General features: G+C 48.2%; 1 protein-coding gene across 4 annotated transcripts in view; it reads left to right on the forward strand.

The window, feature by feature from the left end:
* Positions 1-27,386, forward strand: part of LOC119975857 (cation channel sperm-associated protein subunit epsilon-like) — a 223,616-nt gene that overhangs the window by 134,514 nt on the left and 61,716 nt on the right. For all 4 annotated transcript variants that reach the window (XR_005462814.1, XR_005462817.1, XM_038815749.1 and 1 more), the window contains 2 exons: positions 8,383-8,825; positions 23,025-23,083. Coding sequence is in view for 2 of the 4 variants with exons in the window: in XM_038815749.1 (XP_038671677.1) it covers positions 8,383-8,825; positions 23,025-23,083 (502 nt within the window). In the remaining 2 variants the exon portion in view is untranslated. The remainder of the gene's footprint in view (positions 1-8,382; positions 8,826-23,024; positions 23,084-27,386) is intronic.

A 27,386-nucleotide genomic window follows, 5' to 3' on the forward strand; every position in this document is an offset into this window, starting at 1 on the left:
CTGGCGCAAACACCCGGCGCAGTCGGAAGCGGGGCTGGCCGAAAGGCTTTCGGCGGTCGGCGCATGCGCCGGCAGTGACGTCAGCGGCAGCTGGCCGCTGACCTCACTGCCGGCGCATGCGCGATGCGGGGTTCTCCTCCGCGTCCGCCATGGCGGAGGCCGTGGCGGCGCGGAAGGAGAAAGAGTGCCCCCACGGCACTGCCCCGCGGAGTGAGCGGGGGGCCCCGATCGCGGGCCAGGCCTCCGTGGGGGCACCCCCCCGGGTCCGATCGCCCCCCGCCCCCCCCAGGACCCCGGGGGCCCGCTCGCGCCGCTGAGTCCGCCGTTTCTGAGGTGGTGTACACCTCGGCGGCGGGAGAAGGCCTCCCAGCGGCGGGACTTCGGCCCATCCGGGCCGGAGATTTAAAGGTGAGTTTTAAAAAAATGAAATCCCGCCGGCGCCAGCTGTTTTCACAGGCTGCCGGCGGGATTTGCACAACGCCGGTTTTTTACCGGCGGGAGAATTAGGAGACCTGCGGGAGCGGAAATCACGCCGCTTCCCGCCAATTCTCCGACCCTGCGTGGGGTCGGAGAATCCCGCCCTATGTGCGGGATTCTCCGTTTCGCTGGCTGGTCAATGGGGTTTCCTATTGTGGGAAAGCCCAAACCGTCGAGAAACCCCCGGGTTGCTGGCAAAATGGAGAATCTGACGGCGGGGAATTCAACCCTATGTTCTCCCGCCGGAGATGAATCGCCACTGATTTGCACTCGTGCTAGAAGCACAAATTCAGGGAGGATTCTCAATCCATTGCCATGCAAAGTTATGCATTGTGGGAATTTCGAGGGACCTTGTGAATCCCACTATCAGGCTACCATTTGAGTGGAAATCACATGCTTGAGTGATTGAAATGCACTTAGTGATTTGAATGCAATTACCTCTCTTTGATGTGGTTGATGTTTGTAATGAATCAAGGCTGCAACTGTTTTGTGGAAGCTGTAAGTCACAGCCCACTACTATAAATGAATGAATGGTGTTCAGCCAATTGATCTGAGGGGTTGAAACACAGGTCCCGAATGTGCTCCTTCCAGGAATGGACATATGGAGCTTCCAGGTAAGTGTTACAGCTGTCATTATTTTCACTGCCCCTGTCTGGACTGCTCTCTAGTTTCTAGACAAGGGTCTCTTTTCTGTCAGTCCCTTTAGTTAGGGGGTCTCTGTGGGGGTCCCTATGGGGATTCCTTCAGTTAGGGCATCTCTGTTGGGAGTTCCTTTAGTTGGGTGGTCTCTGTGGGGGTCCCTCTAGTTAGGGGATCTCTGTTGGGGCTTCCTTCAGTTAGGGGTTGCCAGCCACTGATCCCTATTTTTCGATTCTTCGCAGCATCGGGGACCCAGCTACTGGTGGTGGGTAGCAGAGAATCCAGGCAAATATATATTTAAATTCCCTACATTCCATCACAGACTGACACAATAGCTAAGTTGGTGATGTAATAATAATAAGAACCTTTATTAGTGTCACACGTCGGCTGACAATACGGGGGAGACCCTGAAAATATTAGGAAAAAACCATGACGCCAGTGTTATGTCAGCAACAAAATGCCCAGCTACCCATGATCATTATTGAGGGATATTGACCAAGTATTATGGGGCAGGATTGGTTGAGCCAAATCAAGTTGAATTGGTTGGAAATTTCAAAATATCAGACAGTGTCTTCCAAGAAGTCTTATACAAATATAAAGACATATTCCAGAATGGGTTGGGTCGAATAAAGGGAGTTATGGCCAAGATATACGTCAACCCAGACTCAACACCAAAGTTTTTCACAGGGAGGCTAGTCCCTTACGCTTTGCACCAAATTGTAAAAACTGAGCGGGAGGAACTGAATTATCAGGCCTATTCAGCTTTCAGAATGGGCAGGCCCCATCGTCCCTGTACTAAAACTGGACCCTCCGTTAGAATATGTTGGGATTACAAGCTTACAATTAACCAAGCAGCCCAAGTAGATATATAGCCAATTCCAGAAATTGAAGACCATTATGCAAGTGAGCAGGGGTGGCTCACGTACATCAAACTCAATCTCAGTCATGCCTACTTGCAGTTACAATTGTATGAAATGTTTGCACTGATTAAAACGCATAAAGGCCAGCTTCAGGACACTAGATTACCCTTTGACATCTCCTCAGTCAGTGTGTTATTGCAGCGCACAATGGAGAATCTACTGCAGGGCATCCCGAAGGTTGTGGTCTAGTTCTAGTAACAGGAACATTGCATGAAGAGCACCTGGCAAGCTTATAAGAGGTGCTGAGAAGATAAGAAGATATAGAGATGCACGAATCTGAGTGAAATGGGAGAAGTGCACTTTCCAAGCTGGCGAGGTCACTTACCTAGGTTCAAAGTGGACTCAAAAGGCCTCACTTGAAGACTAGGTGAGAGCCATAAGAGACTAAGAACTTGGCAGAATTAAAGTCCTTCTGAGGGATGGTGTGCTGTTATGATTGTTTTATTCCCAACCTGGCAATGACATTGGCTCCACTGCACATGCTCTGAAGAAAACACCAGAATTGGCTTTGGAAGGAAACAGAAGGGCAAGCCTTCCAATGCTTAAGCAGGTTTTACGGTCATCAAATCTATTGGTTCACTCTGACCCGGGAAAACCATCATTCTGACCTGTGATGTCTCACCGTGTGGGATAGGGGGCGATCTTACCCCATAAAATGAAGGATGGCTCAAAGAGGCCAATTGCCTTTGCCTCGAGAATGCTTTCTGAGGCTGAGCATAAATATGCACAGATCGAGAAGGAAGGCCTCGCCATAATCTACATTGTCAAGAAATTTCACCAGATTGTTTATGGGCGACGTTTCACAATAATAACAGGCTACATGCCTCTGTTAGGGCTCCTTTGTGAAGATAAGTTGATACCGCCAATCGCCTCTGCCATTGTATAATGGTGGGCTTTGTTGCTGGCAACCTACGATTACATCTTTCAGCATAGGCCCGTGCAACAATTTCAAACGCTGATGCACTGATCAGCTCCCACTTCCAGAAAACCTGGCACCCCCACTGGTACCTCAAGAAATCATCCTGGCATTGAACTCTCTGGACACACTGCGGAATGTGGCAACTAGAGGCTTTTCACAGTAACTTCATACTTGTGACAATAAAAGTTTATTATTATTAATTTGTCTGGTCACATAAAAATTGGACACAGCATGGCCTAGGATTTTACAAAGTGAACCATATTCTAGCTGAGCGGTTAGGTTTTAGTACAGGGGTGATGGGGGCTGCTCATTCTGAAAACTGAATGGACCTGATCATTCAGTTCTTCCAGGCATTCAAGCTTGACTTTCACATTTTAATCTTAACCGGGTGGCACCACGATAAACCTGAATATGACCAGTTAAGAGGATGGAGTCATACTCTGGGGATCCCGAGTGGTAGTGCCCTCCAAGCCCTAGTTGCAAGAAATGCACAGTGTCAATCCAGATCAGACAAAAATGAAAATGCTCACTTGTAGCTATATTTGATGGTCAAGCATAAATAAGGATATTGAACACATGGTGCACCAATGTGACTCCTGCTTGACACAGCAGACATTGCCACCTACAGCCAACCTCCACCCTTGGGAGTATCCTGGTTTCCCTGGACAGGTACATGTGGATGTTGCTGGTTCTTGGGCAAAATGTTCCCCATTTTGGTCAACGCCCATCCAAAGTAGTTGAAGGTTCAAGAGATGGGAACGACGACCTCAATGGCCACAGTAGCAGCCCTGCGGTGGATGTTTGTTACCCAAGGTCTCCCCTAAGTAATATTATGTGAAAACAACACTCTGTTCACTGGAGAGGAGTTTCAGTACTTTGTCCAAATGAATGGCATTTGCCATTCAAAAACAGCCCCTGTCATCTTGCCTCAAATAGGTTGGCGGGGAGAATTATGCAAATATTCAAGTCAACTCTGAAGAAAGTAGCCCAGCAGACCGCTAGTTAGTTTGGCCAACATACAACACCCCCAATGCCACCATGGGTGTCACACCGGCAAAATTATTTATGGACCATCGTTTCTGGACCGTATTGGATTTGGTTTTCCTGAATTTAGCGGGGAAGGTGGAGGCACAGCAGGCTTCCCTGAGGAAATAGCACGTATCACAAAAGGACGGCAGGACAGTGCGGAAACAGGTTGACCGTGTAAGAAACAGGGGGACCACAACACAATCTCAGAACAGTTGGAGCCGGTAGGCAGCACCAGTACCTTGCAGTGGAGCCAGAACAGAGGGACCCTAGGAGTCTTGACGAGGCCCCGTCGATGACCAAGGAAAGAGTTAGAAAAGGAAATAACCCTGCGGGTTTGCTTGATTCTCGGACATTCTGCCAAGGTTAATATATCTGAGTTGGAGAAACCAGCTGGGGCACTAAGATGGTCCACAAGACTCAAAGAATCCCTTGACCGGTTAACATTATGATGAACTGTTATGGATTCTTTTTCCTTGTGTTTCTCAACCCTTTTATTTATGTTATTGAGGTATTTAAGGAGGGATGTGGTAGCTCAGCCTCTTCAAGGGATGTGCCCTCACAGTCCCACGTGACTGGCACAGGGTCTATCGTGCGAGCACGCAAACCCCGATCAATTGTAAAAATGCGACATTCTCCCCATGTCTTTGTGGGTTTCACCCCCACAACCCAAAGATGTGCAGGTTAGGTGGATTGGCCATGCTAAATTGCACCTTAATTGGAAAAAAAATAATTGGGTACTTTAAATTTATGTATTTTTTAAATTGTGAAACTGCGCGGGAGCAGGGTGCTTGTCAAAGTAAACCCCTAAGCCAGAGTGTGAAGAACTGGAAACAGACTCTGTGCCTGTGTATATGTTACCCTTGTTCATTGCCAATAAAACCTCTTTGGTCCTTCACACTGGAAGATCCCTAGTATTGCCTCAGGTCACCATACAAAGGTTCCTCATGTTTATAGATTTTAGTTTCACTTTAAACCTTGTCTGCTTTGTAATTTATAAAGTAACAGCAATTATGGGGCAAATAAAAACTATGCTGTAACTTAGCAACCAGAGGCTCACACTGAAAAGCAGAAGCATTTAAGATCAGTTGCAATTGGGTAACTTTTGTGAGGGTCACGAAGAATCCAGCACGAGTTGTAGGATAAAAAGAAATAACATTGATTTACAATAACATACATCTATACACACAACAGCAGCAGTAACTCCCTTGCTGCTCAGTCCTCTCTAGCTGGTTCCAAACTGGCCATCTCTATTTATGCACTGAATCTGCTAATGATTTCTCCCCCCCCCCCCCCCCCCACCTCATTGGAGAAACTCATACTCCCTAAGGATTGTGGGATTGCAATTAGTCCCCAGCTAGTGGTAAGCAGGCAGGTTATAACATCCCTCCCCCCCAAAGTCCAAGGAATCCATCAAAGACCCTGGTGAAGGAAGGCGTCGGACCCGTTTTGCTACAGGTTCATCCAAATGGAAGGTACGGCCCCTGGGTTGGCCCCAGTTTCTGTCGGAACGATGGCGCCTCTAGCGCCCCCAGGACCGGTATCCGCGACGGGGTCAGCGCATGCAAGTCCGACACTGACATGGCTTCTCATCCATTGGTTCTGGAGAAGGCTCCCTTCGGGGAGGAATGTCCGGTGGCCACTGGCGTACAGCCGGACGCCGCCCCACCCAAGGTACTGCAGTGGTGCGGGGGGGGGGGGGGGGGAGGGGACGCTTTTGGATGGATGGAGTTGCGCCCCAAGGCGTGCACCTCCATTCCCTGTAGCCCCTGCACTCCCCATTCTGCGCTCTTTCGGGATAATATTTGAATGGTCTGTTGAAAAGTCAATGTTGGCTCAGCCAACAACTTTCTCTGGGTGACTGCATTGTTAATACCGCAAACCAAATAGTTGCGTAATATTTCTGACAAGGTCTTACCATAGTCACAGTACTTCGCAATGCTGCGTAGCCTGGATAGAAACTCTGCAAGGGATTCTCCTGGGGTCCTCTCAGCAGTATTAAACCGGTATTGCTGGACTATTGTGGATGGGGGTTGGGTTAAAATGTTGCCCCACTAAGGTCACAAGTTCTTACTGTCCGGCGCAGCTGGGTACATAAGGCTCCTAATCACCCCAAACATATGCGGGCCGCAGGCAGTGAGCAAAATGACTACCTGGCGCTCGTTTTTGGTGATGTTGTTTGCCCGGAAATAGTAACGCATCTGTTGTGCGTACTGGTTCCAACTTTCCAGCGCAGCATCAAAGACATCCAAACGTCCATATAGAGGCATGGTGTAACAGAAAAAAACTTTCAACCTGTAGCCAACAAAAATCCAGGCAGGTGGCATCAGCAACTTAGACAGCTATCCACTTTAACCCTCGTTGCCAGTTTTGTGAGGGCCACAAAGAATCCAGCACGAGTTGTAGGATAGAAAGAAATAACATTTATTTACAATAACCTATATATATATACACAACAGCAGCAGTAACTCCCTTGCTGCTCACCCCTCTCTAGCTGGTTCCAAACTGGCCAGCTCCATTTGTGCAGGGAATCTGCGAATGATTTCTCCGCCCCCTCATTGGGGAAACCCATACTCCCATAAGGATTGTGGGATTGCCATTAGTCCCCAGCCAGTGGTAAGCAGGCAGGTTATAACAGTAACCCAAGAAACAATAGGCTTTACACTGAAGCTGCAAATACAGGCAGGACAATAAAGTAAGCGACAAAAATCAAGTCCCAAAAGCTTAAGAGCAGAAAGTCCCAGAAACCAGGGAATGAGAAGAGGAGTCCCAAGAATACTGAAGTTAAAGGGACAAAGAACCAGAATCTGAACAAGGCACGGTTCACTGAAGTTAAATAAAAGGGCAGGGAAAGAGGCTCCCAGTTACAGACAGAGCTACAAGGTGTAGATCTGGAGAAGTCAGCTAGCATGAATCCAGACATCCAAAGGATTTCTAATTTTGGTGACACCTTAATCATGCCTGTGAAGCAGTAGTGTGCTGTTGTGCTGGGTACCTGAGTGATTGGATTGGATTTGTTTATTGTCACGTGTACTGAGATACAGTGAAAAGTATTGTTCTGCATACAGTTCAGACAGATCATTCCATACATGCAAAAATTACATAGGGCAAACATAAATATACAATTTAAATACATAGAATTAAGTTTTAAGAGATCAGTACAGTTATTAAAGATGTAAGAAGATGATCTGTGTGAGAGAGCTCACAGAGAGTTGCCACAGTCCAGTGTTGTGTGGAAGCTGGAATGCATATGGTGATCCAGGGCAGAGGAATATTGAAAGGAGAGGTTGAAATTCTGGATGTGGATCCTTGGTGAAAGTATCAAAGAGAAAGCTTTGTGTGGGAGAAGGTTCCAAGTTTGTTCTCCAGAATGAAGTTTGGAAACCCTCGTGTGAGAGCTGGAGTTCCATTGAGACCAGTTGACTCAAAGTGTGACAAGCATCTGGGGGATATAGAAATTTAAAATTAGAAATACACAGAAGTTGTACTGAGTGGCATCTGTCACTTGGTGTCAGAATGTGATATATCTGACCACATTTCGCCTGTTGGTTTACATGGACTGTATTTATTGAGACCATTAGAGTATAAGATAGATTTCGTAACTTGCAAATCTGTATATATCTGTGAAGGTATAGCTGGGGTGAAGGAGTAGTGTATTACAGTTAATCTTGTTTAGTAAGTGTTTTATTCTTTTGTTAAAAGTTAATCATTAATCGGCAGTCCTCCGACTCTTTTCATCCATGTCTCTAAACAAAACAATAAGTTAGGGTTTGTCAACTAGGTTGCACTCTGGGACCTGATTACATAATAGTAACATCAGCTGGGATTGCAACAGTATGTACTTAAAATGGAAGCTACTATGTAAACATAGGATGACACGGTGGCACAGTGGTTAGCACTGCTGCTTCACAGCGTCAGGGACCCAGGTTCAATTCCGCCCTTGGGTACTGTCTGAGTGGAGTTTGCACATTCTCCCCGTGTCTGCGTGGGTTTCCTCCGGGTGCTCCGGTTTCCTCCCACAGTCCAAAGATGTGCAGGTTAAGTGGATTGGCCATGCTAAATTTCCCCTTAGTGTCCAAAAGTTTAGGTGGGGTTACTGGGATAGGGCGGGGGATTGAGCTAGGTAGGGTGTTCTTTCGAAGGGTCGGTGCAGACTCGATGGGTTGAATGGCCTCCTTCTGCACTGTAAGGATTCTATGATTCTATATCCCACTGCAAATGTGCCTTCTGACCTGTTGTAGTGTTCCAGCATCTCAATATAATCCTTGACAAATGTGCGTGAGCGGTTTCCATCACTAACATGAGAATTTAAAGTTTGCAATATTTCTTTATGCAATGAAAATACAATTGTTTTTGCTTATTAAATATTTTAATCTGTGCTTTTTTTCCCAATTATTACAGATCATAAATTGAATATTCTTATTAAGATGGTCAACAATGCAATGCTTTTTGGGATTGTTGGTGTAAATACACTGGTGAAGCTACACACATGGGAACGGCAGGATTCAAATATAATCCTTTACTCAAATCTTCTGAGTCAGATTATTGTAATTAAATTAGTAAATTCCGTAATCCAAGACAGCATATACCCTCTGGATACCGAAGTCTACAGTTCTTTATCGAAGCAAGAAAATCCAACATGTCCGTTCAAGCAGTTCAAACACAATTTGAAATACCCGGTGTACTATCTCGACATGGGACAATCACTGACTTTTTGGGCTGAAATTATCTACGAGGAGGAACAAGGATTACAAATAGAGATAATAGATTACAACAAATACCTGCTGAACTGGGTGACAAATACTAGCTATCAAATAACTTTCAACTTTTATACAAGAACCTTGGTATGTGATCATTCATCAACTAGACTTAGGATTTTTGACTTATGTTTTCAGAATAATAGATCAAATTTTATTTGCAGTCAGTTCCACTTTTGTTGGTTACAGACTTAAATGACCAGCAATTTTAACCTTCAACAGGCTTAGCAGTTAAAATTGCTTCTGAATTCTTACTGCGTTCCTGTTGATTACAAGTTTAATTGATCGCGAGACAGGCAGGAACATGTATGTTAGACTGCTGTGATAAAGTTTGGATCATATTACTATTAACACAATCCATGAAAGCTCTGCCCAACACCCAGCTCACCAGTAAAGCCCAATACAATTGATTGGTCTCTCAAAGCCGCTGAAGCAGCATTTAAAGAGTTATTTAAGATTTTTTATTTTTACATGATGTGGGCTTTGCTGGCGAGGCCAGCATTTGTTGCCCATCCTTAATTGCCCTTGAGAACATGGTGGCACGCTGCCTTCTTGAACTGCTGCAGTAGTCGTCAGGAATGGAGTTCCAGGATTTTAACCCATCGACAGTGAAGGAACAGCAATATATTTCCAAATCACGATGGTAAGTGACTTGCAGGGGAACATCCAGGTGGTGGTCCCAATTACCTGCTGCCCTTGTCCGTCTAGATGGTAGTGGTCATGGGTTTCAAAGAGTGCTGCTGAAGGAGCTTTGACGAGTTCCAGCAGTGAATCTTATGGCTGGTACACATGACTGCTACTGTGTGTCGCTGGTGGAGCGAGTTAATGTTTGTGGATGAGGTGTCAATCAAACGGGCTGCTTTGTCCTGGATGGTGTCGAGCTTCTTGAGTGTTGTTGGAGCTGCACTCATCCAGGCAAGTGGGGATTATTCAATTACACTCCTGACTTATGCTTTGTAGGTGATGAACAGGCTCTGGAGATTCAGGTGATGAGTTACTCACTGCAGGATTTCTAGCCTCTGACCTGCTCTGGTAGCCACAGTATTTATATGGCTAGTCCTGATCAGTTTCTAGTCAATTGTAACCACAGGATATTGATAGTGGGGAATTCAATTATTCACAATTCAGGGAGAAATGCCATTGAATGTCAAGGGATGATAGTTTGATTCTCTCTTCTTGGAGATGGTCACTGTCTGGCACTGTGTGGCACAAACGTTACTTGCCACTTGTCAATCGAAGCCTGGATATTGTCCAGGTCTTGCTGCTTTTACACATTTTTTTTTAATAAACAATTTTATTGAGGTAGTTTTTGGCTTTATAAACAGTTACAGACATCATCAGAAAGAAAGCAAAAAAGGCAAAAATGTGCAAACATCTACGTACTTTCAATACTTCCATCGTAACATATTGCACAAGCCCGCTCCCCTCCCACCAGTACTACCCGCCATATTTTCCCTCCTTTGGCCTTTGCTTCCCTGATAGCCCGGCGACGAATAGTATTGGCGTGGAGGGACTCAAAGCCCCCGAAGACCGAGTGGTGGCTTGCGGACATGTCGAGTTTCCTGGGGATGGAAAAAATTAAGTTCGCCTTGAGGGGATCTGTGCAGGGGTTCACCTGGAGGTGGCAACCATTTACACATTTTTTAAAATGTTTTTTATTCCAAACTTATTCAAACAGTTACAAAACATAAATAATCTGGGGAACATGCTCCCCAACTCACAGTTTTACAGTCTGCACAGATCCCCCCACCCCTTGAAAATGGCCACAAACAGTCCCCACTTTGTCTCAAAGCCATCCGCTGAGCCCCTCAGTTCATACTTGATTTTCTCCAACTGCAGCAAGTCATATAGCTCCCCCAACCAGGCTGCCATTGCCACTCCCAATAAAATTCTCCGCCGGACAATCAGAGAGGCGAAGGCCAAAAGATCAGCCTTCCTCCCCTCCATCAGCTACGGCTTTTCTGATATCCCAAAAATCATCACCGTGGAGTCCGGCCCATCCTCTTCCCCCACATTTTTTGTCAGCGTCCCGAACACTCCTGCCCAGTACCTCTCCAGCTTCTCACAACTCCAAAACATTTCCCTGTGCACTGTGCCCATCCCAAATGGCCCCCTTCTCCACCCTGACCACGCTGCTTATCCAATTCTGCCACGTTGCATCTCCCCCTCTCCCCCCACTCCCCCTTTTCTACTCCCCCTCCCCCCTCAGCCATCCCTCATGGCCATCTCCCCACCTGACTTCCATTCACCAGCATTACCTGTCAGAGTGGCAAGTTGTGATGATCGGTATTTACCTTTAATACCTTGACCCTTTAAGAGGCTTGGAACCCGGGGGGACTCCGCCTCTGGCTACGCTCCCTGGAAACAGTATTTAAGATGAGACTCCATTTTGCGAGCACACTTCTCTTGGATACTGCCCTGTTCTCTGTTTATTAAAGCCTTTGATTACTGACCTCGCTTTCGCGTCGTTATTGAGAGTGCCTCAATTTAATAAACAGAACACAACAAGATGGACAGCGGTCTGAAACCAGAGAAACTCAACCTGGACGGCAGGTCGCCGGAAGCCCCGGAAATTTTTAAACATTGGCTCCGGTGCTTCGAGGACTATCTGGACTCCTCACCGTCTGACGTCGACAGCGCTCGCAAGCTGTGCTTACTACATGGCCGGGTGAGCCACCGACTCTCCGCCATGATCGAAACCGTTACGACCTATGAGGCGGCAATCGAAATATTGAAGAAACGCTTCAGAAAAACTACTAACGAGGTACACGCCAGACATTTGCTCTCAACCAGCAGCCAGCGTTCCGGGGAAACGCTGGACGAGTTCGTGGAAAGACTCACCGCGCTCGCGAGGAACTGCGACCACAAAGCAGTGACGGCTGAAGAACACAGGAACTTACATATCCGCGACGCCCTTGTGTCCAGCATCAGGTCATCTTACATCCGGCAGCGGGTCCTAGAAGACGGGGTGAATATCTCCAAGGCACGGTAACGCTCGCCTCTTCTCTCGAAACGGCCCACTTTAACCTCCGTATGTACTCCGCGAATCTTACGAACCCCTCTCAATCCCCTCCAGACTCGGCCACGCTACAGGCCTGTGCCACGCGACGATCCACTCACTCCGGGGGCTCCCCATGCTATTTCTGTGGGCAAGGCCAGCACCCACGCCAGCGTTGCCCGGCCCGATCTGCAACGACTGCGGGGAAAGAAAGGGCACTTCGCGAAGGTCTGCCTGGCTGGGCCCAAAGGCCACAAAAGAAACCCTCATCAGGCCCAGAAATCAAACTCCCAGCCTCACAGACCCCGCAACGCGGCCGCACTGCGGCCGGACATGCCCACTTCTGACGTGTCATCGACCTCGTGCGAGTCATGGGAACGGTCATCCTGGCGGCAGCCATCTTCGAAACCCGACACGTGCGACCGGCAGTGGCGGCCATCTTGTGACTCCGGGCGGCCATTTTGTGAGTTCGACTCTGACGGCCCGCATCTAGGAGCGATCACACTCCATCAATCGCGGCCGAAACACCTGCGAAACTCAATGATGCGGGTGCGAATCAACGGCCACGACACTCCCTGCCTATTCGACTCCGGGAGCACGGAGAGCTTTATCCACCCAGACACGGTAAGGCGCTGCTCCCTGCGCATCCACCCCGACTCTCAAACTATCGCCCTCGCCTCAGGGTCCCATTTGGTTCAAATCACGGGGTATTGTGTCGCTGACCTCGCAATTCAAGGCGCGAAATACTCCCGTTTTAAACTTTACATCTTTCCTCAACTCTGCGCCCCCCTGCTGCTTGGCCTCGACTTTCAGTGCAGCCACCGGAGCCTGACACTGCAGTTCGGCGGACCCCTGCCCCCACTTACAGTATGCAGCCTGGCGACACTCAAAGTTGCGCCACCCCGCCTCTTCGCGAACCTCACTCCCGACTGTAAGCCCATCGCCATCAAGAGTCGCCGGTACAGTACCCAAGACTTGACTTTTATCAAGTCAGAGGTTCAGCGGCTACTAAAGGAGGGGGTCATAGAGGCCAGCAACAGCCCTTGGAGGGCCCAAGTATTGGTAGTCCGCTCCGGGGAAAAGCAACGCATGGTAGTGGATTATAGCCAGACAATAAACCGCTTCACACAACTCGATGCTTACCCACTTCCCCGCATAGCTGAAATGGTGACCCAAATCGCCCAGTATCGGGTATTCTCCATGGTTGACCTCAAATCGGCCTACCATCAACTCCCTATTCGCTCAGAGGACCGCCCCTACACAGCTTTTGAAGCAGCCGGTCGGCTGTTTCACTTCCTCAGGGTGCCCTTTGGTGTTACAAACGGAGTCTCCGTTTTCCAGAAGGCGATGGATCAAATGGTGGACCAGTACGGCTTACGGGCGACCTTCCCGTACTTGGACAACGTCACCATCTGCGGCCATGACCAGCAGGACCACGACGCAAGCCTGAGGAAGTTCCTCCAGACTGCCCGGGCCCTCAACCTCACGTACAACAAAGAGAAATGCGTGTTCCACACAACCCGGCTCGCCATCCTCGGCTACGTCGTGGAGAACGGGGTCCTAGGCCCGGACCCCGACCGCATGCATCCCCTTAAGGAACTTCCCCTCCCCCGTAGCCTCAAGGCACTCAAACGGTGCTTGGGGCTTTTCTCCTATTACGCCCAGTGGGTCCCTAGATATGCGGACAAGGCCCGGCCACTCATTAAGACCACGGTTTTTCCCCTGACGGGTGAGGCCCAGTCGGCTTTCAACCGTATCAAGGCCGGCATCATCAAGGCCGCCGTGCATGCGGTGGACGAAGCCATTCCCTTCCAAATAGAAAGCGATGCATCAGACGTCGCCCTGGCTGCTACCCTCAACCAAGCGGGCAGACCAGTAGCGTTCTTCTCCCTAACCTTCATCGCCTCGGAAATTCGACACTCTGCAGTCGAGAAGGAGGCACAAGCCATAGTGGAGGCCGTGCGACACTGGAGGCACTACCTAGCTGGTAGGAGGTTCACCCTCATCACCGACCAACGGTCGGTCGCCTTTATGTTCGATAACGCACAACGGGGCAAAATAAAGAACGACAAGATTCTGAGGTGGAGGTTAGAGCTCTCCACCTATACGTACGATATTAAATATCGCCCGGGGATGCTCAACGAATCCCCAGATGCCCTGTCTCGCGGCACGTGCGCCAATGCGCAATTGGACCGCCTGAGAGCCATCCACGATGACCTCTGCCACCCGGGGGTCACCCGGCTTGCCCACTTCATCAAGCCCCGCAACCCGCCCTACTCCACAGGAGAGGTCAAGGCCATGACTAAGGCATGCCAGATCTGTGCAGAATGCAAACCGCAGTTCTATCGACCAGACAAGGCCCGCCTGATAAAGGCCTCTGGGCCCTTTGAGCGACTAAGCGTGGACTTCAAAGGGCCTCTCCCATCCAACAACCCCAACATCTATTTCCTCACCGTCATCGACGAATTCTCCCGCTTCCCTTTTGCTGTCCCCTGCCCTGATACTACCTCGGCCTCCGTGATCCAGGCACTGCGCAGCATCTTCGCTCTGTTTGGTTTCCCCGCTTATATTCACAGCGACCGGGGTACATCGTTCATGAGCGATGAGCTGCGTCGGTACCTGCTCAGCAAGGGCATCGCCTCGAGCAGAACGACGAGCTATAACCCGCGGGGAAACGGGCAAGTGGAGAGGGAGAACGCGACAGTTTGGAAGGCTGTCCTCCTAGCCCTACGGTCAAGGAGTCTCCCTATCGCCCGCTGGCAGGAGGTCCTACCCGATGCCCTGCACTCCATTAGGTCGCTCCTCTGTACGGCCACGAAAGAGACCCCTCACAATCGTCTGTTTGTCTTCCCCAGGAAGTCCACATCTGGGGTCTCGCTTCCACTCTGGCTGACGACTCCGGGTCCAGTCCTACTCCGGAGACATGTGAGGAGCCATAAAATGGATCCCATAGTCGAGGGGGTCCACCTGCTGCACGCAAACCCTCGTTATGCCTACGTCGAGCACCCTGACGGCAGGCAGGATACTGTATCCCTGCAAGACCTGGCACCCGCTGGCTCTCCCACCGACTCCACCGACCCCACCGACCCTCCCACCGACCCCGACTTTTTCCCCACCGACCCCCCCCCCCCTTCTACCGAGGCTCCCGGCCCCGCACCGACCGCCGGCTTCGACAGCGCCCCCCCCATAGCGCCCCCTGCCCCCCAGCCGGCACCGGCACCGGCCACCCTAATCACTCCTGATACCCCCCCCTCTCCAAGGCGGGCAAAGACTCAGTCAACCGTGCTCCCGGATAGACCACCATCGGAACCGACCGCATCCACGGCGCCACCACCGGAGCAGCGAAAGTCAACACGGACTATCAGACCACCACAAAGACTGAACTTATAATTTAAAACACTTCACCCCCGACGGACTATGTGTTTTTTTTTTAAACGGGGTGAATGTGATGATCGGTATTTACCTTTAATACCTTGCCCCTTTAAGAGGCTTGGAACCCGGGGGGGACTCCGCCTCTGGCTACGCCCCCTGGAAACAGTATTTAAGATGAGACTCCATTTTGCGAGCATACTTCTCTTGGGTGTTGCCCTGTTCTCTGTTTATTAAAGCCTTTGATTACTGACCTCACTTTCGCGTCGTAATTGAGAGTGCCTCACAAGTCCTGCCCAAAGGTTCCTACTAACCTCCCCACCATCCTCTTCATTGAGGTGTGTGGAAGGCTCCCCGGGGACCTCATCCTCCCCCACCCAAACAAAGACACAACCAAAACCACAGGTCGCCTCCTCCGAAAAAAAAACATCGCCACAGGCAGCAGAAGGGTGGGGACAACTGTCCCCTTACAAATTTATTACCACTGCAACAATAGTTGACCCAATAAGAACCTTGCGCCTAGCAAGAAGAAGAAACCGCCCTCTCCCATCCCCACTCTACCCGTATCCTCTGAACCTCATAGTGCGGGCTCCTCCGTCTACCAATAAAGTTCAGTTCTCCCCCAGATTGTGCTCTTTAATGAAGTCATTGGCTACCTTTGGGGTTTCAAAGTACTCCCAGCCTTCATATGTTACCCACAGTTTGCCAAGTAGAGCACCCTGAATCTGATCTGTCATCGATAAAGCACCACCTTGGCCTTGTTAAATCCAGCATGCCGTCTTGCCAGTTCAGCTCCAATGTCCGTCTTGCAACATTACATCTGCAGTCGAAACGAAGGGAGCTTGTGCGAGCTTGGGTGCTGCCTGGCGGCTCGTCGATGGGGAAGCCGGTGAACAGCCACATTGTGACTCCGCAGGGACTGGACCAGTGAGGCAGAGCCTGCTCTCTTTCCTGCCATGGTAAAGCTGTGGTCACTCTCGAGTCACTCACCCTTCACAGTTGTAGGTTACCTAAACGTTCCCCCTCCGGCTCCTGCGGGCTGGTCACCTCGAGGGTAGCGGTTTAAAGACTCGTGTGTCTGAATGTCGGCTGTTGAACTTTGCAATTCCACCGAGTTGCCTTTCGCCACGTTCGAGAGAATGTGCATGTCCAGTCCCCCTCACATGCATCGCTTGGGGGGGGTGCCCCTTGGCTTGCACCCGACTCGGGCTCACGTGTGTCTTCCTCTTGCTCAATTCACCGGCAGCCAGTGGTGGCAGACACCTCCATGTGTTGGCTGCGGGGTGTGAAGGCAAGGTAGGGCTCCAGCGTTAAATTCCGCCTCCACGCGCAATGCCATGCGAGTGCCCTGACAACAGTTAAACCCTTTTTTATCATTTGTGATGATCGACTGGTAACCAGCGAGTCTCTCACTGGTGGTGGGCCGTGCCAGGCTGCGGTCCTGGTCGGCCCTCTCCGGAGGTGAAGGACCAAAGCACAGACAACTCTTAGCGGTGGAAAAAAAACTGGGCAGCATGGTAGCACAGTGGTTAGCACAGTTGCTTCGGGTCCTAGGTTTGATTCCCGGCTTGGACGAAGTCTGCACGTTCTCCCCATGTCTGCGTGGGTTTCCTCCGGGTGCTCCGGTTTCCTCCCACAGTCCAAAGATGTGCAGGTTAGGTGGATTGACCATGGTAAATTGCCTTTAGTGTCCAAAAAGGTTAAGTAGGGTTACGGGGATAGGGTGGAGGTTTGGGCTTGTGTAAGGTGCTCTTTCCAAGGGCCGGTGCAGACCCAATGGGTCAAATGGCCTCCTGTACTGTAAATTCTATTCTATGATTCTATATTCGGACCTTGTTCCCCGCTCATTCACAGTTGTGTTTCTCCATGGCACACTGCAGGATCATTTCCTTTTCCACAAACTTGTGAAGTCTTACGATCACCGTCTGCGGCGGCTCCCCTGCTCTTGGCTTCTGTCTTAGAACCTGTGTACTCGATCCACCTCTGGGGCCTTGTCCAGCACCTTCTCCGCCACCAGCTCTGCCAACATCCTTGAGACGTACCTCATAGCATCGTGCCTTTCACGCCTTCAGGCAGGCTGACGATCTACAGGTTTTGCCTTCACGACCTGTTCTCTTGCTCTTCCACCTTTGCTCTTAATGTCTTGCAAAGGTCTCCCAAGCGCCCCACCCCCTGCTTCTAATGGCACCACCCAATCGCTGTGGTCAAACATCGCCTTCTCTATCTCCCGGATCTGCGTGTCATGTGCCTCCAAATACTTTTCAACCCTTTCCATTGAGCCCTTCAGGGGTGCCACAGCCCCTTCTTTTGATCAGTCCCCCTGCATATCTTTTCTTTGTTGACAGAACTCTTCCCTGATGAAAGCCATCAACTGCTCCATCTGGGGCTTTCCAACCTGCACCGGCCCTTCTCTCTCTCTGCCATCTTTCCAATAACTGCTGCACCACATGCAGCGCCGGCCCTAGGGTTGCTGGCGCCCCGGGCAAGCTGAACTTCGGCGCCCTTGGGGGGGGGGGGGGGGGGGGCTGGGGGGGGGGGGGGGAGGGGGGCGGGCGGGGGGGTGCGGGCTGGGGTGGGGCGGGGGAGGGGGGGGCGGGGGCGGGGGGCGGGGGGCCGGAGGGGGGGGGGGGGCGGAGTGACCACCAGCGAGCCTGGATCCATCCGCCATGTTTGTGCGGGGCGGCCTGAGGGAGGGCGGCCACCGCGCATGCGCTGGTTGGCACCGGCCCAACTGCGCATGCACGGTACCCAAGTCTTTTACGCGGCGCCCCTAGCACATGGCGCCCCGGGCGACTGCCCGAGTTGCCGGTACCTTGAGCCGGCCCTGACCACAGGACTCTTCCAGCTCCTTGGCCATGTCTTTCACCTTCTTCTGCCGGGTCTGGAACCAGCAGACATGCCACACCCGGGGGAACATCTCCTTCAACTTGCAACTGCACTTTCGCGTAGAAATTTCTTCCATTTTTGGGCAAAGGGAGCTTGGATCTATGCCTTCGAATAGGAGCTGCCCTGTGTGCGACCAGTCACACCATGGGCACCTCGGGAACATAGAACATAGAACGATACAGCGCAGTACAGGCCCTTCGGCCCTCGATGTTGCACCGACATGGAAAAAAAAATCTAAAGGCCATCTAACCTACACTATGCCCTTATCATCCATATGCTTATCCAATAAATTTTTAAATGCCCTCAATGTTGGCGAGTTCACTACTGTTGCAGGTAGGGCATTCCACGGCCTCACCACTCTTTGCGTAAAAAACCCACCTCTGACCTCTGTCCTATATCTATTACCCCTCAATTTAAGGCTATGTCCCCTCGTGCTAGCCACCTCCATCCGCGGGAGAAGGCTCTCGCTGTCCACCCTATCTAACCCTCTGATCATTTTGTATGCCTCTATTAAGTCACCTCTTAACCTTCTTCTCTCTAACGAAAACAACCTCAAGTCCATCAGCCTTTCCTCATAAGATTTTCCCTCCATACCAGGCAACATCCTGGTAAATCTCCTCTGCACCCGTTCCAAAGCTTCCACGTCCTTCCTATAATGAGGCGACCAGAACTGTACGCAATACTCCAAATGCGGCCGTACTAGAGTTTTGTACAACTGCAACATGACCTCATGGCTCCGGAACTCAATCCCTCTACCAATAAAGGCCAACACACCATAGGCCTTCTTCACAACCCTATCAACCTGGGTGGCAACTTTCAGGGATCTATGTACATGGACACCGAGATCCCTCTGCTCATCCACACTACCAAGAATTTTACCATTAGCCAAATATTCCACATTTCTGTTATTCTTTCCAAAGTGAATCACCTCACACTTCTCCACATTAAACTCCATTTGCCACCTCTCAACCCAGCTCTGCAGCTTATCTATGTCCCTCTGTAACCTGCAACATCCTTCCGCACTGTCTACAACTCCACCGACTTTAGTGTCGTCTGCAAATTTACTCACCCATCCTTCTGCGCCCTCCTCTAGGTCATTTATAAAAATGACAAACAGCAACGGCCCCAGAACAGATCCTTGTGGTACGCCACTCGTAACTGAACTCCATTCTGAACATTTCCCATCAACTACCACTCTCTGTCTTCTTTCAACTAGCCAATTTCTGATCCACATCTCTAAATCACCCTCAATCCCCAGCCTTCGTATTTTCTGCAATAGCCAACCGTGGGGAACCTTATCAAACGCTTTACTGAAATCCATATACACCACATCAACTGCTCTACCCTCGTCTACCTGTTCAGTCACCTTCTCAAAGAACTCGATAAGGTTTGTGAGGCATGACCTACCCTTCACAAAACCATGCTGACTGTCCCTAATCATATTATTCCTATCTAGATGATTATAAATCGTATCTTTTATAATCCTCTCCAAGACTTTACCCACCACAGACGTTAGGCTCACCGGCCTATAGTTACCGGGGTTATCTCTACTCCCCTTCTTGAACAAAGGGACCACATTTGCTATCCTCCAGTCCTCTGGCACTATTCCTGTAGCCAATGATGACCTAAAAATCAAAGCCAAAGGCTCAGCAATCTCTTCCCTGGCTTCCCAGAGAATCCTAGGATAAATCCCATCCGGCCCCGGGGACTTATCTATTTTCACCTTGTCCAGAATTGCCAACACTTCTTCCCTACGCACCTCAATGCCATCTATTCTAATAGCCTGGGTCTCAGCATTCTCCTCCACAATATTATCTTTTTCTTGAGTGAATACTGACGAAAAGTATTCATTTAGTATCTCGCTTGTCTCCTCAGCCTCCACACACAACTTCCCACCACTGTCCTTGACTGGCCCTACTCTTACCCTAGTCATTCTTTTATTCCTGACATACCTATAGAAAGCTTTTGGGTTTTCCTTGATCCTACCTGCCAAAGACTTCTCATGTCCCCTTCTTGCTCGTCTCAGCTCTCTCTTTAGATCCTTCCTCGCTTCCTTGTAACTATCAAGCGCCCCAACTGAAACTTCATGCCTCATCTTCACATAGGCCTCCTTCTTCCTCTTAACAAGAGATTCCACTTCTTTGGTAAACCACGGTTCCCTCGCTCGACCCCTTCCTCCCTGCCTGACTGGTACGTACTTATCAAGAACATGCAATAGCTGTTCCTTGAACAAGCTCCACATATCCAGTGTGCCCAACCCTTGCAGCCTACTTCTCCAACCAACACATCCTAAGTCATGTCTAATGGCATCATAATTGCCCTTCCCCCAGCTATAACTCTTGCCCTGCGGGGTATACTTATCCCTTTCCATCACTAACGTAAAGGTCACCGAATTGTGGTCACTGTTTCCAAAGTGCTCACCTACCTCCAGATCTAACACCTGGCCTGGTTCATTACCCAAAACCAAATCCAATGTGGCCTCGCCTCTTGTTGGCCTGTCAACATATTGTGTCAGGAAACCCTCCTGCACACATTGTACAAAGAATGACCCATCTAATGTACTCGAACTATATCTTTTCCAGTCAATATTTGGAAAGTTAAAGTCTCCCATAACAACTACCCTGTTACTTTCGCTCTTTTCCAGAATCATCTTCGCCATCCTTTCCTCTACATCCCTAGAACTATTAGGTGGCCTATAGAAAACTCCCAACAGGGTGACCTCTCCTTTCCTGTTTCTAACCTCAGCCCATACTACCTCGGAAGCAGAGTCCCCATCTAGCATCCTTTCCGCCACCGTAATACTGTCCTTGACTAGCAGCGCCACACCTCCCCCTCTTTTGCCCCCTTCTCTGAGCTTACTAAAACACCTAAACCCCGGAACCTGCAACAACCATTCCTGTCCCTGCTCTATCCATGTCTCTGAAATGGCCACAACATCGAAGTCCCAGGTACCAACCCATGCTGCCAGTTCCCCAACCTTATTTCGTATACTCCTGGCATTGAAGTAGACACACTTCAAACCACCTACCTGAACACTGGCACCCTCCTGCGAAGTCAAATCTGTGCTCCTGACCTCTATACTCTCAATCTCCCGTACCCCAAAACTACAATCCAGGTTCCCATGCCCCTGCTGAATTAGTTTAAACCCCCCCAAAGAGCACTAACAAATCTCCCCCCCAGGATATTGGTGCCCCTCAGGTTCAGATGTAGACCATCCTGTCTATAGAGGTCCCACCTTCCCCAGAAAGAGCCCCAGTTATCCAGAAATCTGAATCCCTCCCGCCTGCACCATCCCTGTAGCCACGTGTTTAATTGCTCTCTCTCCCTATTCCTCATCTCACTATCACGTGGCACGGGCAACAACCCAGAGATAACAACTCTGTTTGTTCTCGCTCTGAGCTTCCATCCTAGCTCCCTAAAGGCCTGCCTGACATCCTTGTCCCCTTTCCTACCTATGTCGTTAGTGCCAATGTGGACTACGACTTGGGGCTGCTCCCCCTCTCCCTTAAGGACCCGGAAAACACGATCCGAGACATCACGTACCCTTGCACCTGGGAGGCAACATACCAAACGTGAGTCTCTCTCGCTCCCACAAAATCTCCTATCTGTGCCCCTGACTATTGAGTCCCCAATTACTAATGTTCTACTCCTTTCCCCCCTTCCCTTCTGAGCAACAGGGACAGACTCCGTGCCAGAGGCCCGTACCCCATGGCTTACCCCTGGTAAGTCGTCCCCCCCACAAGTATCCAAAACGGTATACTTGTTACTCAGGGGAACGACCGCAGGGGGTCCCTGCACTGACTGCTTCTTCCCAGTCCCTCTTACAGTTACCCACCTATCTCCAGTCTTTGGTGTAACTACTTCCCTGAAGCTCCTATCTATGACCCCCTCTGCCTCCCGAATGATCCGAAGTTCATCCAGCTCAAGCTCCAGGTCCCTAACACGGTTTTTGAGGAGCTGGAGTTGGGTGCACTTCCCACAGATGAAATCAGCAGGGACACTGACGGCGTCCCTCACCTCAAACATTCTGCAGGAGGAGCATTGTACTGCCTTCCCTGACATCACCTCTAGATTTAAAAAAAAACAAGAAAAAGAAAAAGAAAGAAGAGCTTACCTGATATTACCTCAAACCCTGCTCCCGCTGAAAGGTAAGCAAATTTAAAGGCACTCACTCACCTTCACGACAGGCCCCTGCTCCCGCTTCCCAACCACCGTGGGGTGGGGGGGTTGGTTAGAGGAGGAGGTAGGGTGGGAAACACTCACAAAGTCCTTGCTGCTTGTACACATGGACTATTCCAGTGTCTGAGAAATGTTTTATGCTGAACATTGTGCAATAATCAGCGAACATGCTCACATCTAACTTTATGTTGGAAGGAAGGTCATTGATGAAGTATCTGAAGATGGTTGGGCCTAGTGCGTTACTCTGAGGAATTCCTGCAGTATCCTGGGACTGAGGTGACTGACCTCCAAAAACCACAACCATATTCCTTTGTGCTAAATATGACTCCAACCAGTGCAGTTTTCATCTCTTCCACAAATAAAAACATTTTCTTCACCTACCTATTAGACCTTTCCAAAGTTTTACCCCTTATTATTCTCTTTTCTGGAAAAGATAGGTATATTTTCTGATGGGTATATTCTCTCAGTTCTTTTATCATTCTGATTTTTTTTTTTTTGCAACCATACAGTGCCTGCTTTGTTATTTTTAAGCATTATTGTAATTGCCATTTGCCTGCTCATTGCACAAACCTGTCTGTGGGCTGATATTTAGATTTGATGCAGAGTGGGCAATTGACAGAATATGTCCTATATTGCTGCTGTAAGACTCCAGAATGAGCTATCTGGCTAGTTTAGTGCAATCTGTTGTTCGATCAGACAAAAATCTTTATCAGGGGGCTAATTTATAATATTTATTCATGCCTTTTACTGTTTTAATAAATCACAGCAATCAATGCTATCAATGATTATGGTATTTTTAGAGTCGAATGGTGCCACGTTTACCCGAATACTGAATAAATTGTTTTTCATTTTAGTCAGTTCTGTTACAACACAAAAAAGACTATACACATTCAAAAAACTACACAGCAGACCTGTAAGTATATTTGTGTTACTCTTTATCTTATTGATCTTGCTCTTAAAATAAAAAAGTTTGAACTCCAATTTGAACCGTGCCACCACCCCAGCAACAGGAGATTCCTTAGATTCTGCCCAATTTAATGGAAGGACGTCATTTAAATGTTTTAACTGTCTCCCAGTCAGCAGACTGACAGAGTGAGAAGCAGGCAGCCTATCAGGTGAGACGGTCCGAGATGCTAGGGAGCAGAGAGGAGGACAAGTTGAACACAATGGATGGCTGGGGTGGCATATTCGAGTTGGGGAGGAGTGGAGCGGTGAAGAAGAGTACATTGGAAGCTATGAAGCACATTTTTGGGGCTGTAATTTGATCAGGGCTCCTGAATGGAGCATCAGGTGCTGGGGGTGTGGCATGGTGGCAATATTTGGTTGGAAAGGCCAGAGAACTTTGGGGAAGCGAGGACCATGATTTACTTTCGGTGACTGAAGGGGACATCCAGGTGGTCGTGATTAGATCAGGAGAGGGTGTTCCAATTGCAGGGAGGAAAATTGGTAAGCTTGATGGATAGAGGGAAGCATACCTGTTCCTGCTGTCCACAAACAGTGCTGCAAAGGTGATCACCTGATGGGTGCATTCCCTCTGGCTTTCAGCTGCCAGATTTCCCAAGACTTTTTATCTTAATTTTCCATTCCTTAGTTTCGAGCCACTCTTTGTTGATTTAGCAGTTGTGATTGGTTGTTGCATCATCACATTTTTTGTGGGCAGGATGAATGTTGTGCTAATCTCCATGGTTTCTCCCCTACTTATTTTGTCATGAATCGTGAGTTGTCATGATGCCCTCTGTGACGGAAAGTGACCATTCATATTATGAGGATATGTTTGTTTTTGGTAAGCTGACGTTTGCCCTTTGGCTGTTTGGTGTGCTGCTGGCGATGCACGGTTGCTACTTGGTTGCAGCATCACCTAGACACTGTTATGCTGGCTGGGAGTTGCAATGTTTACTCTGTGGCCGTAGTTGTTAGAGCCGGAAGTTGAGGCTCTTCTGGTTGTTGGTTGTTCTTCTTACTGGTAAATAACTGAGTGGTTGGCTGGTCTGACCAATTAAGGCTTTCCAGCACTGTAACTAAAACGTACAAACCTGCTCTGCAAAGAGAGAAGACAGTTCAGAGTTGAGGATCCAGAGCTCTCAGAACTTGCAAGTTCTATATAATTTATGACAGTGATTGTCTTGACATCTTCTGTCATTTTGAGGAGATTCAGGGCTACACAGACACCTCTGTTCAGAGAGAAAAAGATTGTTTACGGGTGACAGTGGCTTGAAGATTTGTTTGCCACCATACTTTAATGGTTCCAGAATCATGCCTTTTACTCTGGATTACTCTGGTCTCATAGAGTGGTGTGTCTGTTGTTTGAAGCCAGAGGTCTCAGCCACGTTCCTTGTATGATAGGGGCATAACACTGGCTCCAGTGTCCAATTTGAAGTTTGTGAGATGATTGTTAATTTAAAAAACTGCATTCTAATATGAAAATCCTAGATCTTTGGCCTAACGCAAGAGATAAGGGTGTGTATCTTCTTTTTGTGCAGTCTCCACCTCATGACTTATCTTTGGGTACTTAAATGTTATTTCTGTGCATTTGGATGTTTTAGCCTTGCACATTCTGCTGAAGTGTCCAATACTATTACATTGGAAGCATTTAGCTAAAGTTGCAGGACATCAATTTTACCTGTGGTGGAACTTTGCTCCACAGTGCTGGCATGTTTGTTTTACTGGCCAGTCTTTTTATCCAGACCTGAAGCAATCAAGTATCTAAGGAATCTTTTTCTTCAAATTCTCTAATTAAATTTCTGATACATAGTTAAAATATTTTGACGTGTAGGTTCAGCTTTAAGAAGTTGTTAAAATTCAAGATGGTGCCGCTGTTTGTTTGAAAACAAAGGCTTTACCCACACTTTCCGGTTTTGGCAGATTGCAATGGCACTTGCACTCAGTCTTGAAAAGTTTTTCAAATATTGGTTGCTTGGATAATAATAATAATCTTTATTGTCACAAGTAGGCATACATTAACACTGCAATGAAGTTACTGTAAAAAGCCCCTAGTTGCTACATTTCGGTGCTTGTTTGGGTACACAGAGGGAGAATTTAAAATGTCCAATTCACCTAACAAGCACGTCTTTTGGGACTTATGGGAGGAAACCGGAGCACCTGGAGGAAATCCACGCAGCCACAGGGAGAACATGCAGACTCCGCACAGACAGTGACCCAAGCCGGGAATCGAACCTTGGATCCTGGTGCTGTGAAGCAACAGTGCTAACCACTGTGCTACCGTGCTGCCATTATTGACTTGAGACAAACTTCTCTGTTTCAGCGTTATGCTTCAGGATTGCATAAGTGTGAAATCCTGGCCTTTGCTAGTTGTTTAAGTTGATTTTCAGACACGATACTTCCAAATTAATTCTTATTATTTCCTTTTCCGAGCAAGTGTTCAAGTGTTGACTCGGGAATTCGTTTTTTCTGACTGAGTTTTTAAATGACAATTTCTGACCATTGCCCTATTAAAATATTTCTTAGGATCCGCTGTGTCATGGAATGAAATTTTGTTAGCTCACCCCTGCTAGACCTGCTGACTCTGCATTCTAGGAATTGAAGCTCGACCTTAAAGAGATCTCATGGAGTCTTCTGGTCCAGTGAGGAATTTTACATTTTTGTCTTCAGCTTCCAAACCTTTCTTTAGACATTTTCTGCTGATATTTCTCTGTTTACCTTCAAGAGTTTTTTTTTACAGCTCATAACGCGTCTTCAAATTTTTCCTTGACTTGCAGCACTTTAGTTTTTCTCTGCATTTTTTGCATGGTTTTGAGTTTTTCCATTCGCTGCCACCAAATTACATGGTGCTGGGTAATAGTTAGTAGGCTTTAATCACATCTTAATAGTCTTTCTTTTTAATGCTTCCAGCTAGCGGGAAATTTAGCGTTGCCAATCCACCTAGCCTGCACATCTTTGGGTTGTGGGGGCGAAACCCACGCAGACACAGGGATAATGTGCAAACACCACATGGACAGTGACAGAGCCGGGATCAAATCCGGGTCCTGAGCACTATGAGGCAGCAGTGCCAGCTATTGTGCCACCATGCCACCTAAGTCTTTATAGTCTTGAGTAGGTTAACTGTATGTATTTATTAACTACTGTTTTTGAAAACCCACCATTATTCTTAGAATTCCCTCTATACCAAAAAGTGCCGACATTCTAAATGGTGAACAGGGATTCTCACTCCCTGACGATGCAGGCTTCAGTGGATGCTATTCAGGTCAAACTATATTTTCAAGTTATCCCCTGGTATAACCCATACCTTCACCGAAGATTTTATCTACTTACCACTTAGTAGCATCAATGTCCTGGGTCCTGCATTGCTAAGTAAGTAAAGTAGACTTTAGGAATAACCACTATTTCAGGTTAAATTAAGTTATTTTATTATTATATTTTTTCTTTTAAAAGCTGCAAACACTTTCTTTACAGAAAGGTAAAAAGATATTGCTTCTGGATCCTGCTGGTTAGTTGAAGGGACCTTCAGGCCCACCTTGACAATCAATGTTCTTTAAAGTCTGGTCTTCTTGAGATGTATTCGCTGGTTAGCTCTATTGCTGTGTCTTGTCGATGCCATATACTGAGCTATGAGAGCTGGCTCTGCTAGCTATCTCTCAGCTGACTCTGACTCCTGTTTAAATTCTAGTCTTCCTTAGATGTATAGCTGTTTAAGCTCAGCTGCTTGTCTTGTCTTTCCCATGACCGAGCTGTGAGAGCTGAATATGCTTCTCTCCTCTTTCCTCTCTCTGAGTTCTGGTTCTCCTTCTGCTTCTGCTTCTTAGGTTTATATTCTCTTTCTAACAATTATCCAGTTTTTATTACCTTATTGTCAATTAACTTATTTCACTTTGATTGTTAAAAAGTATCTTTAATCTAAACATTCTAATACAACTAAGTATTCATTTTGGGCATGGCCTCACCTCTCAGATCTGATTACATTGTCCTTTGTGATGTTTAAAGTTCCTTTGTGATATTCAAAAAATGCTTTGTTTTCAATAGAGGTGTTACTTTTAATTCTTGTCATTTCAATAGTTTAATTTTCCAATTGTCCCCAGCTCATAACTTTGCCTTTGATTTTGACTTTAAACTATGTTTTTCGTAGACAGGTTGTCTCCAATTTTATTTTAATTTACTTGGTATTAGTAGAATTTCACACTTAGAATTGACACCAAATTCAACTGAACATCATCCTTTCCTTTCCAGCTGTTTACTAAGAGAGTTAATTTCAATGAAGGTGT

Source organism: Scyliorhinus canicula, chromosome 1, assembly GCF_902713615.1.
Source record: "Scyliorhinus canicula chromosome 1, sScyCan1.1, whole genome shotgun sequence".
NCBI lineage: Eukaryota > Metazoa > Chordata > Chondrichthyes > Carcharhiniformes > Scyliorhinidae > Scyliorhinus > Scyliorhinus canicula.